Source organism: Scyliorhinus canicula, chromosome 6, assembly GCF_902713615.1.
Source record: "Scyliorhinus canicula chromosome 6, sScyCan1.1, whole genome shotgun sequence".
Lineage (NCBI taxonomy): Eukaryota > Metazoa > Chordata > Chondrichthyes > Carcharhiniformes > Scyliorhinidae > Scyliorhinus > Scyliorhinus canicula.
In genome coordinates this window covers 152,029,390-152,042,545 of record NC_052151.1, presented here as the reverse complement: position 1 = coordinate 152,042,545, position 13,156 = coordinate 152,029,390, and the positions used below count along the sequence as shown (strand labels likewise).

The 13,156-nt window shown below is 46.9% G+C and overlaps 1 protein-coding gene across 5 annotated transcripts in view; it reads left to right on the top strand.

Annotated features, from left to right (window-relative positions):
* The first annotated feature begins 4,500 nt into the window (after positions 1-4,500).
* The window catches only part of LOC119967585 (nuclear pore complex protein Nup153-like), a 77,024-nt gene continuing 68,368 nt past the window's right edge, over positions 4,501-13,156 (top strand). For all 5 annotated transcript variants that reach the window (XM_038800303.1, XM_038800301.1, XM_038800304.1 and 2 more), the window contains exons 1-4: positions 4,501-4,606; positions 6,422-6,490; positions 10,671-10,844; positions 12,647-12,759. In XM_038800303.1, coding sequence (XP_038656231.1) covers positions 12,697-12,759 — 63 coding nt within the window. In that variant the 5' untranslated portion in view covers positions 4,501-4,606; positions 6,422-6,490; positions 10,671-10,844; positions 12,647-12,696. The remainder of the gene's footprint in view (positions 4,607-6,421; positions 6,491-10,670; positions 10,845-12,646; positions 12,760-13,156) is intronic.

The window sequence follows — 13,156 nt, the reverse complement described above, 5'->3', positions numbered from 1 at the left end:
GCACTCTATGCCGATGACCTGTTGCTGTATGTTTCAGATCCGTTGCAGAATATGCCAGCGATTATAGGCCTGCTGGGGAGGTTTGGGGGTTCTCGCGGTATAATGTAATTTACGGTAGCGAGGGATAGGTTAAGGTATATGGGCTTCAGGTAGCAAGGGAATGGGCGGTGCACCATACGTGGAATTTAACAAAGCTCGTGGAGGAAGCCAGGGAAGATCTTAAGAGGTGAGATACACTGCTGTTGTACGGTGGCACAGTAGCACAGTGGTTAACACTGTTGCTTCACATGTCCAACTGTCCGTGCGGAGTCTGCATGTTCTCCCTGTGTCTGAGGTATTTATGGTTTTACAACAACAATATAAACAATGTACATGAATTTATAAACACAGTGCAAAAGCCGTCTTCCTCCCTCACAGGTCCCACCTTTACTAATCCCCTAGCACACTACCCAAAACTAAACTAACCCCCAGCACCCCCCCCCCCTCCCCCCCTCCCTCTCTCTGCTGATGGTTGATTTCCCGCAAAGAAGTCGGCAAAACGGTTGCCACCTCCGGGTGAACCCTAACATTGACCCTCTCAACACGAACTTGATTTTCTCCAAACAGAGAAAGCTAGCCATGTCCGATAGCCAGATCTCCGTCTTCGAGGGCTTTGGATCCTTCCAAGCTAATAGAATCCGTCTCCGAGCTACCAGGGATGCAAAGGCCAGAACGTCTGCCTCTTTCTCCTCCTGGATTCCCGGGTCTTCCGACACTCCGAAAATCGGCGGCTCTGGACTCAGTGCCACCCTTGTTTTCAACACCGTGGACATGTCACCTGCAAACCCCAGCCAAAATCCCCTAAGCTTCGGGCATGTCAGAACATGTGGACCTGGTTTGCTGGTCCTCCCACACACCTTGCACACCTATCTTCTACACCAAAGAACCTGCTCATCCGGGCCACTGTCATGTGAATTGTATCAGGCTGAGCCTGGAACATGTTGACATGTGGACGCGTTGACTCTACTCAACGCGTTCGCCCAGAGACCATCCTCTCAACTCCTCTTCCTACTTGCGCTTCAGCCCCTCAGTCTGCATCTTCTCTGACCCCATGAATTCCTTGTAAATGTCAGAAACCCTCCCTTCTCCCACCCACACTCTAGAAACTACCCTGTCATGTATCCCCCTTGGTGGTAGGAGCGGGTAGTCCTGCGTCTGCAGGTACCTAAATTCATTTCCCCTCGCCAATCCAAATTTCTCCTCCAGCTCCCTCAGGCTAGAAAAGCTCCCCTCTATAAACACATCTCCCATCCTCTCAATCCCTGCTCTCTGCCATCTTTGGAACCCTCCATCCAGTTTTCCTGGGGCAAACCGGTGATTATTACAGATTGGGGACCAGACCAATGCTCCCTCTGCTCCCACATGCCTCCTCCATTACCCTCAGGGCCGCCACCATCATGGGGTTGGTGGAGTACCGTGCCGGCGGAATCGGCAGCGGCACCGTTACCAACGCCCCCAAATTGGTGTCCTTGAATAAGGCCGCCTTCATATGCTCCCATGCCGACCCTCCCCCCACCACCCACTTCCTGATCATGGCTATATTCGCCACCCAATAATAATTACTAAAGTTCGGCAGCGCCAGCCCCCCCCCCCCCCCCGCCCCCCCTGGCTCCGCTCAAGCATCCCCTTCTTTACTCGCGGGGTCTTACCCGCCCATACAAAGCCAGTGATCAACTTATTGACCTGTTTACAGAAAGACCATGGAATAAAGATGGGGAGACACTGAAACACGAACAGGAATCTCGGGAGGACCGTCATTTTCACTGTCTGCACCCTCCCAGCTAGTGACAACAGAAGCGCACCCCACCTCCGAAAATCGAAGATGTCTTTGTTAGGTGAATTGAACATTCTGAATTCTCCCTCTGTGTACCCGAACAGGCGCCGGAGTGTGGGACTAGGGAATTTTCACAGTAACTTCATTGCAGTGCTGATGTAAGCCTACTTGTGACGCTAATAAAAAATATTATTGTACTATTATTATGTTGGCGGGGAGGGTTCAAGTGGTGAAAATGAAGACTGCCTGTTTATTTTTCAGGCTCTCCCGATCTTTTTACCAAAGGCCTTTTTTCGGAAATTGGACACGATCATTTCAGATTTTTCATGGGCGGGGAAGGTATCGAGGGTGGGGAGGACCCTGTTACAGAGGCAGTGGCAGCAGCAGGGGTTGGCATTACCGAACCTGCTTCATTATTATTGGGCGGAATATGTGGATAAGGTGCGGTGGTGGTGGAAAGGAGAAGGGGTAGAGTAGGTTAGCATGGAGGAGGAATCTTGTAATGGATCTAGTTTGAGGACTATGGTGATGGCAGCGTTGCCAATGGCTCTGAGTAGGTACTCAGGGAGCCCGGTGGTGCAGTCCACGGTGAAGATATGGAATCAGCTGAGGAGGCATTTTAGGGTGGAAGGGATGTCAGTGCTAACGTCGCTGTGCGAGAATCATGGGTTTCAGCTGGGGCGGATAGATAGTGTGTCCAGGAGGTGGAGGGAAGTGGGGCTGACCAAGGTGAGGGATCTGTATTTGGAGGAAGGGTTCGCCAGTCTGGAGGAGCTAAGAGAGAGGGTAGAGCTGCCGAGGGGGAGTGAGTTCAGGTATCTGCAGGTTAGGGACTTTGCACAAAAGGTCTGGAGGGGGTTCCCTAGGTTACCGGGATACACCCTGCTGGAGCGACTGCTACTTCCGGATGTGGAAGGAGAGGGAAGAATTAGGGATATATACAAATGGCTAGGTGGGCAGGGAGTCGAGCAGGTGGTGAAGATCATGGAGAAATGAGAAGAGGTGTTGGGAGAGGAGATCAATTGGGGAGTGTGGAGTGAAGCACTGCGAAGGGTAAACGGGACCTCCTCCTATGCAAGGATGAGCCTGATACAGTTTAAGGTGATGCACAGGGTGCATATGACTCGGCGAGAATGAGTGGGTTCTTTCAGGGGTAGCAGATGAGTGCGAGAGGTGTGGGTGGGAGCCAGCGAATCATGCACACATGTTTTGGGGTTGCGAAAAATTGGGAAGATTCTGGACGGGAGTGTTTGCGGTCTTAGCCAGGGTAGTGGAGGAGGAGTGGACACTTTGGTGGCGATATTTGGGGTTTCAGGGAAGCCGGAGCTCACGGAGAGGAGGAAGGCCAATGTCATTGCCTTCGCCTCTCTGATTGCACGGCGGCTAATTTTACTGGAGTGGTGGTCGGCATCACCACTGGGGGTAGCAGCTTGGTTGAGTGACCTGTGCGACTTCCTGTAGTTGGAGAAGATAAAATATGAGTTAAGGGGCTCAGCAGGGGGGTTTAGGAAAAGGTGGGGGATGTTTGTGACCATGTTTGAAGCAATTGCCTGAGTCAAGATATGTATATAACCGGGCATATGATTTGGTGGGACGGGAAGTATAGAAGATGAATTTTGTCACAATTTCATTTGGGGTTGCAACTGCTGGGGCTACTCCCAGCTGAGGGTGTGACTATCGGATGTGGAAGGGAGCAAAGTCACAGCCCGAGCAATGAAGCACTGGGCTAATTGTTCCTTATAAACGGCTGCTGAGAAGCTGGGTTAATCAGACAAAAGCAACATACTACACATGCTGAAGATTTGAAATAAAAACAGAAAATGTTGGAAAAGTCTGTTTCTGCGGCAAAAGAAAAAATAGCAAATGTTTTGGGTGAATGATCTTTTCACAAAATTCTGTTTTTACCGTGTGTATTAAGTCTTATTTTGGCTTAAATATAAATCATAACTGTTACCAATATGGGGCCAGTTTTGGAATATTAAACAGACACCATTTTGCCACCACTGGCGGCCACTAGGGATAACGAACGATTACATTAATGAGCTTCTGCCTAATGTGAATTTTAATCATTTCACAACACATTAACGCTAGAGACAGCATTGCATAATCAGGCTATGTTTAGGACTATTTTATTTGCTTCCTCTTACTGAGAGACACAAACTGTTCACACAGCCTTGTAATAATGAAAGGTTACTTAACCGAAATATTGAGGTCATTCACAGAATTTCGATGTAAAAAGTATTTCATTAGGGCGGCACGTTCACAGTAGTGAGCACTGCTGCCTACGGTGCTGAGGACCTGGGTTCGAATCCCGGCCCTGGGTCACTGTCCTTGTGGAGTTTGCACATTCTCCTGGTGTCTGTACATTCTCCTGGTGTCTGTGGGTTTCACCCACATAACCCAAAGATGTGCAGGTTAGGTGGATTGGTCACGCTAAATGGCCCCTTAATTGGAAAAAAAAATAATTGGGTACTCTAAATTTCTATAAAAAATAATTTATTTCATTGACAGACTGATTTTTCTACAAGTTTGAGTAAAAGAAAATGCCATGAGTGAGGTACAGTGATGCCTGTATCATCAAGATTATGTCATCCCATTGTCAGATGTGTCATCATATTTACCTCTGCTTATGTAACAAATGCATTGTTTTGCAAGGCAGGTTGTCAAATGAGAAGGCTTTTTTTTCAATGGACATCTATCTGAGTAAATGTAGTTGATGTAAAAAAAATGGTATTTCTGGCAAATCAAACACTTTCCCATCTCATTCAAGGCGTCGCCATCAAGCAGCCCCAGGTCAGGTATACCATATCTGTACCCCAGAAATATTGCTGTGGGAGAGCACTGCTGAATGATCTTTCCATTTCTGACATCACCACGGTTTCAAAAATTGTTAAACTGGTTTAGAATTTCATTGTGGAAAACACCGATGAGAGGGAATATCCTATCATCAGAGACAGGTTCAAGACTATAGATCCTAGATGTTCCAATTTTTGTAACGTGCTTCTCAGGAAAAAGATATCTCACCTCAGAAAAATTTGAACTCAAATTCAAATCTCTTATTTGATTTAATTATGCATGTTAAAGTAAGAATTTTTTCAGGAACAGCTTTCTGTTCTCTTGTGAAAATGATATTAGACAGGGAATATGATGTGATATGTGTGTCTGTCGATTTATACACATATGCTGTCATTTTCCTTTATTTTTAAAAAATATTTTAATTCTCCTTTTTAACATTTTCTCCCAAATTTACACCCACCAACAATAAACAATAATCAGTAACAAATATGTCAATCCCCATATCAATAACAACGATCCCATCCACCAAACCCCAAACATTAGCCTGCACGTTCACACATATAACAAAAAGGAATTAGGGATCACCCATAGTCGCCATTAACACACACAGCCCCCCTCCCCCCAACCCTCCCACCCACACGCCCCAACTAATGTTTGATGTTATCCAGTTCTTGAAAGTGCATAATGAATAATTCCCATGAATTGTAGAACCCCTCCATCCTTCCCCTCAGTTCACAGAATTGTTCAAGAGTCAAGAATTCCAACAGATCCCCCCCGCCTCGCCAGGGCACAGGATGGAGAGGTTGCTCTCCAACCTATCAGGATCCGCCTTCGGGCGATCAGCGAGACGAAGACTACAACAACTGCCCCCGCACCCATTTCCAACCCTGGCTGGTCCAACACCCCGAATATGGCCTGGGTCTAGTTTCACGTGCACCACTTTAGAAATTACCCTAAAAGCCTTCTTCCAGGAATCCCCTAGCTTTGGACAGGACCAAAACATATGAACGTGATTAGCGCGCCCCCCCCCCCCCGCAACGTTCACACACATCATCTACTCCTTCAAAGAATCGGCTCATCCTTTCCCTCGTGAGGTATGACATCAGAAAAAAAATCACATAATATTATAACCCAGAAACAGGCTATTCACAGCCCCTCAAGTCCACGCTGACGATCTTTTCCATCTAAAGCAACCCTTTAATATATTCCTACTCTTCGGTCTGTTCCCCATGTTGTTTGATATTTTTGCTAAGTGACTGTTGAATTCTCTTTTAGCAGATTTTACGAGCTCTGGTTTGGCAATGGTTTGATGTAGAGAATTCACAATCTAATTTTTTTGGTCCCTTTCATTCTTTGGCAGTTGAACTAGTTCCTTTCAATATATACCTTGACCTTTTTAATGGTATCACTACAGCAGAAGATTCTATGGTTTGAGATAAGCCTAGTTGATCATAAAGCATGTTCATTCCACTGGCTACTCTACAATTCTGTTAAACACAAGTGCTCTGCAGCTAATTTTTATAGACAATTACCTTTCTATACAAACTTCATTTTGAGTAATGCTAATGCTTAAACATCTGAATATATCATGGCCGGAATTCCCCCGCCGGCGATTCATTTTTCCCACTGCCAGCAGATCCCCGCTCACGGGTTTCCTCACGACGTGGGGTGGCTTCAACGGGAAATCCCATTGACAAGTAGCGGGAGCCAGCAGCAAATGGCAGGCCGCTGAGAACCCGGGGCTGGGGGAGCGGAGAATCGAGCCCCGTGTGAAGACTGTCATCTTATATTTCTTTGAATTTTTCATAATAGGCCCAACCCAAAAGACCAGCCAAGAAATAAACAGAATGGGGCTTGCCTGTTTTTCAGAATACTCAACTGGTAAGCAGCCTATTACCATTGTAGATGCATAACTGCTGTCCTAAATATAATGCAGCTTGTGTTATGAAGATTGGTTGGTGATATGAGGAGTGCCCTGTTGTCTGGTTCAGTTATTTATCCCACAATTAACTCAGTTTGTTTTTCTGAAGTGTCTTTTTTCCATAATGGGCATTCTTTACAGGAACAAGCCTTGCAGCCCAAGGAGGGAGGCTGTCATCGCTTCCTGATGCTAGCCACTCTGCCATTGCAGTTCCAGCTGCTCTAGGATGACCGGTCCCAGGGGTAGGTCATCGGACAGGTGTTCAGCAATGTCCTGGGCTTTGGTATCCCTCCGCATGCCAAATCCCTGGGACCCATCACTGCCTCCGCCTGCTGTGGATCTTCAGCTGTGAGGCGCTCACCAGTGAGTAACTCAGAAGCCTGTCTATCAGTTATTCCCACTGAGGTGTGAATATCTGCGCTGGTGGAGGGGACGGGTGACAGATGTGACACCTTCTCGATGCTTGTATCTGAGTTGTCTCCCTTGGAGCTACATGGGTCTGTGGTGTCCAGAAGGCAGGGCGATGGCCTAGTTTGGTCGACTGATTGACCTACAAGGAAAGTGAGATGGCATTAGTGCATCACAGGGGCATTCTGATGGGAGAACATTTACTCACTTAAGGCTTGATCTATGACTCCATGTCTTGTGCAGCACAGTGACACAGTGGTTAGCACTACTGCCTCACAATGCCAGGGACCTGGCTTCAATTCCAGCCTCGGGTGATTGTGTGGAGTTTGCACTTTCTCCCCGTGTCTGCGTGGGTTTCCTCCAGGTGCCCCGGTTTCGTCCCACAGACCAAAGATATGCAAGTTATTTTTTGGGGTTACAGAGATCGGGTTGGTTGGGGGTGGAGTGGTCTTAAATAGGGTGTTCTTCTAGAGGGTTGCTGCAGCGTCACTGAGCTGAATGGCCTCCTTCTGAACTGTAAGGGTTCTATGATTCTATGAGGCTTCTCACTTTTGTCTGCTGCCCCCACTTTGCCCTCTGTGCAGGTGCGGTCCTGCTCCTTGGTGGCTAACTCAAGGGCTCTTTCCTCAAAGGGCATGAGGCACCTGAGCTCAGGCATGACCCCAGCTGGCTGTGCCCACTCACATTGGTTATGCTTGAGTTCATGCTGCAATGAGACAGGCAGGGGGCGGGATTCTCCAATTCCGCGGCAGAGTGTCCACACCATCGTAAACGCCATCGCATTTTACGACGGTGTGTATGGGCCGCTCCCACGTCTAATTCTGGCCCATACATGGGGCCAGCATGGCGCTGGAGCAGTTCATGCCACTCCAGCTGCAGATATCGGCGTGAACTGTGCGCCGTGGGATCCGCGTATGCGCAGGCGCCAATGAGGACATGCGCAGTGGCGCCGGCGCTGACACGCGTATGCGCAGTGGTCTCCTTAAAAGTGCCAGCGTCGGGGCGGCGTGGCGCGCTTGCGGGGATTCTCCATCCTGGTGCAGGGCTGGGAGAATCCCGCCCGGGGAGAGTGTAAGCAGAAGTCCTGCCAGTTCTGATGGTGATGACGTCAGGCATGTGTAGGACTTGAGCGGGGATGTGAGGAATAGATTAGTTCTTGAGGGGGAACATGGGGGTACAGAGGGCCACATGATTGGTGCTGGGGACCTGTGAAGTGGCTGGGTGAGAGATGACCTTGGAGATGTGAAAGAAGTGTGAAGGGTGGAGTAGGAGACTTGAGGAGGCAGTTTTACCTGACTGCGCGAAGAAGGTACTTTTTCTTCTTGCATCACTGCTGCCCTGACCTCTTCTATAGCGAGCTGGCACTGACTAAGGTTGGCAATGTCTTCAAGGTGGGGATGGTGGCTTTAGTGATAGGACGTCTGCGGGAACATGGGTATAGTACATCCCATCTCTAGTGCACACTATCTAGGAGTTGGTCAGGGGACTCTGAGAATCTTGGCGCTGGTTTCCTAATAGCCATTCCCTGACTGGATCTGAATCAAGTGAAAATGACTCCCTTTTTAGTAATTATTTTATTTCAAAAATAGTTTAATGCAGTAACTGAAACAATGCCAGCTTAAGAGGTGGTGTAGGACTTGCTCTGTGCCATATCTGCATTGTTTCAATGGTTTCAACACTATTGACTCCTCAGATGTCTGTAAATCGAAATTTGAGGTTGATGGGATGGGTCACTCACTGATCTGAACAGCCAGGGACAGGAACGATTGGTGTTGGGTCCTCTTTCTCTAATTTAATGTCAGCTACGCCACTCCAATCTGGGATTCTTGTTGTGGACTGAATCTGCAATAGCAGAATTGATCACTCATTTTCTGTTGCCAACTTTTGGACAACACTGATCTAGAAGAGAGCAGTGGAGGTCAAATTCTTTCAATCCTTAAATTCATGCACTGTTGAATTTGAATTTTTAATTAAGAATAGGAATAAATTCAGGAATGTTTGTCCACCAAACAATTTGCATTGATAAAATACTTGACAACAATTTTGTTAATGTTTATCCTATAGCTGTCTTTCAATAACAGTCAAATTATTCTTTTTTTAAAATGTTTTTATTGGTATTCACATTTAAGCTAGCAGTGGCAAAACTGCGCAAAATAAAACAAAACAACAAACCCTGGACGGCCACAGCAGAAAGAGTGAGGGGATGGGTGAAGGAACCAGGAGTGACGGGATGGGTGAGGATGGAGGAAATTCCTGCAGAGGGACATCACTCCGAACCTTAGTCACAACCGCGCTCCCATCCCCTCTGACCAAATACTCAAGAAGCCCCAGTGGTGGTAGCCACGTTCCGAATGTGCTATCATATGGGACAGCACTTCGGCCTAATGTCCACTATGGCTCCCATCTGTAACAACCACAGGTTCACTCCCACAACAATGGATACCACCTTCAAAATGTGGAGACAGGACAAGGGAACACTGACGGATAGTGACATGTACACGGATGACAGAATAGCGTAGCGACCCTGGAGGAACTCACGGACAGGTTACAACTACCAAAAGAGTTTGAAATAAAACATACACAGATCAAACACTTCCTCCGTAAGGAAATGACAACATAGCCCCAGATACCAGGACATCCGCTAATTTTTAAAAATAAATTTGGAGTATCCAATTAAGGGGAAATTTAGCCTTACAAGTGAGGGTGGTGCCGAGTCCAGAGGTGGCGATCTTTGCTGTGTCGGAAGACCCGGGAGCCCGGGGGATGAGAGACGCCGACATCCTGGCCTTTGCCTCCCTGGTGGCCCGGAGACGGATCTTACTCGGGTGGAGGGACTCGGAACTCCTGAAGTCGGGGTTCTGGGTTAGCGACATGGCGGGTTTCTCAGACTTGAGAAAATTAAATTCGCCTTGAGGGGTTCGTTGCAGGGGTTTGCTCGGAGGTGGCAGCCGTTCATCAACTTCTTTGAGAAAATTTAAGCTGTCAGCAGGGGGAAGGGAGAGAATGGGAGGCATGGGCGAGACGAGTAAGGACAATGGAGGGGTAGTTGGGGAAGGTGACACTGTGTAAGCCATGTTGGCTGGAGTTTGTGCTCGGGGCTTTGTTGGTTATATTGTGTTTTTGTTGAATTTTGATGTTTAAAATTGTTAAAATTATAAATTTGTTAATAAAATATTTTCTAAAAAAAAGGTATGGATCCATAAATGCCTTTACCAAAATGGTGTCCTGTTTACTTCCTGTCTGAATCATCTTGAATCCCAATTTCAATCCTTGCTTGGTGTCTAAATAATGGGTGCTACATGGCTCAACTTAGCCTCCTGCTGTACCCAATGTGCATAAATAATTGTATGAAAATAATTTTGAAAGAGGGGTTTAAAGAATGAATGTTTAGATTGATTTTCCCTTGTTTTTTCATTCTGGCATTTTCTAATGAGATTCTCTAGACAGCTTGGCGTAACTCACCAGTTATGTTGTTTCAGAAAGTAAGGGCTCGTGTAGAATCTCATTGAAATGGATTTTTGAAGTGTAAAAGAAGATGCATCTAGGATTTGGTGCAGGTTTATCAGCATTAAAACCTTCCAGTATAGATTCTTGAATCACTTTATTTGAAAGTTGGGCTTTATTCTGTTTGTAGGTCTTACTGAGTAGCTGAAGTATTTCGAATAAAATGTTTCTTCCCATAATCAGTTAATATTAAAGTGAATATGACTTGCTGCCTTTTTTGACTTTTAGGAACACTTTAACCTGACCTTAAACCTGCTGCCCAGTTCATATTCCCAGCCATTGCTTTCACGTGGGGCTGATTTTGAAGATCTCTCCAGCCCAGTGACCTGTGCAGTTCCAAAGTTGAAAGGTAAAGGATGTGAACCACAGGGAGAGATGTTCACAGAAGAAATGCCTGTGCAGGTAGGATGGGGCACCTTCCTTCTGTGTAGGCAGCTAGCATTAGGCTAAGTATCAGATCTTGGTACATGTGCTTTGAACTGTGAGTGCAATTGCAGGATGGTGAAGGGCCGAACGGAACACCCTGGTTGCTTCAAAGACTTCAGTGTTGAAGCTACCTGCACTTTCTGTGGATTCGTCCAAAAGGTTCCAATAGCACAGAATGAGTAATTCAGGCCCAGTACAGAGTGCACATAAGTCTATAAATGAGAGGGACTGTAATAGGGTATCCTATATGCTAACACTGTGCCACCATGCCACCGATCTCCTTTTCATATTGGCTAATGCATGCACAGTAAATGTAGTCGTGACCACAACATTTATGCGTCTGGTTCAGTAACGTTTCTGATTAATGGTGAACTCTAGGAGTTGAAGATGGGTGAACCCCAACCCTCCAAGTTACACGCAAACCTGACCTGGAAATTTATCACAGTTCTCATCAGTGATTCAAAATCCTGAAACTCCCTACCTAACAGTACCGTGGGTTACCTACACTAAACAACTACAGTGGTTCAAGAAGATAGCTCATCACCATCATCTCGAGGGAAATTAGGGATGGGAAAGGGACACCATGGCTGGGATTTTCTGCGCTACTTCCCCACCCACCCCCCCACCCTTGGTGGTGGGTTTTCCGATGACAGAGGTGGATCGCCATTGGCCGCTGGTGGGACTGGAATCAATGGCTACTTGCTTTGCTCACTGGCCACGCCACTGGGAAACCCATCGTGGAGGTTGCCTTCGGTGGGACTGGAAGATCACGCTGGCGGGTAAGTCTGGATAAACCCGCCCCATGTCTTGTAGCGATGTTCACAACTCATGAACAAATGAATTTTTAAAAAAAGATCCACCTATGCTGCTGTGGCACCTGGAATTGTTGGTAAACCTGGAGCCTTGATACAGTCGGCGGGATATTTGGTTTCACTTCACATTTTGTTTATTGAATTTTCTAGTCTGTTCCCATCCCTGGGTTCTTTTCCATTGAGAGACAGATTTCATGACCCTCGGATCTGCTACACCGTCAGCCTGCAGGGAGTGAGGTGGCTCCTATTGGATCACAGTGCCTGGGAAATCACACCCCAATGGGAGGGATTTGTGGCTTGCAGACCCCTGTCCAGGAACACCCCACTGTATGTTGCAAGGGGTCCATCAGCACTCATCAGTATCCGATATCAGTGAACGAGATGTGCTTTCACCTGGTGCAGGTCCCAGCTTGTGTCTATTCGGGAGTTCTTTACCCAACATCCACACTGGCAGAGGAACTGCTTCATTCCAGAGCTGGAGATGGTTCTCTGCTGCTGAGGATACTGGGAAAAGAGTTTGCCATTTGTTGTTTAGCACAGGGCTAAATCGCTGGCTTTGAAAGCAGACCAAGGCAGGCCAGCAGCACGGTTCGATTCCCGTAACAGCCTTCCCGAACAGGCGCCGGAATGTGGCGACTAGTGGTTTTTCACAGTAACTTCATTTGAAGCCTACTTGTGACAATAAGTGATTTTCATTTCATTTCATTTCATCAGCTGCCACCTCACATTGACCTCCATGCCTTCCGTCTTAAGCTGCAAAGAGACTTGGTGCATTTTAGTATGTCCATGGTTTTAAATTTGAGAGTGTTACAGGTTCAAGGTGCAGCTTGAATTTGTTGCAATGCAAGTCATTTGATGTGGTCAATAAACATTCTCTCTTCACTGGTGTCTGTGCAGGACTCGAGATTTGCTGTCTTTTTTTTCAAAACTGATCAAGTTTCCACTCCAAGCTGTTGCTTTCACTAGGTGCCTCATTTCAAGATCTGTCAATCCCAGTGACCCATGCAGTTCAGCAGATGGTGGAAATTAAAGAATGTGAACAACGGAAAGAGGAGCCGGTGGAGGAAATGCCTGTGCAGGTAAAGCTGGAGTCATATGCAGCCAGTGTTTAAGGTTTTGATTCAAGGGATTTGAAGTGTGGAAGTGAGGCAGTATGGTATAGGACAGGATAAAGCATCTTGGTTGTTTGAAAGTCTTCAACGTCGAGACATTTTGCACTTTTCTGGGGATTTTTCAAGTACATGCCCATATCCCAGAAATACTCCTTCAGGCACTGGGTGACCGGGGATGTATACAAATATTGGTCTGATTCATATCTCTCCACTGGCTAGGCTTCAGGGAGAAACAAGCTGGCAGAAAGATAGCTTAACAAATCAGGCTGCCTGCTTGCTGCTCAAGTTCTGCAATACCAAATTTTCTCAGGACCTCAGTTTAAGTTGGAAAGGGCGACACCTCATTTTTATTCGCAAAATGGGT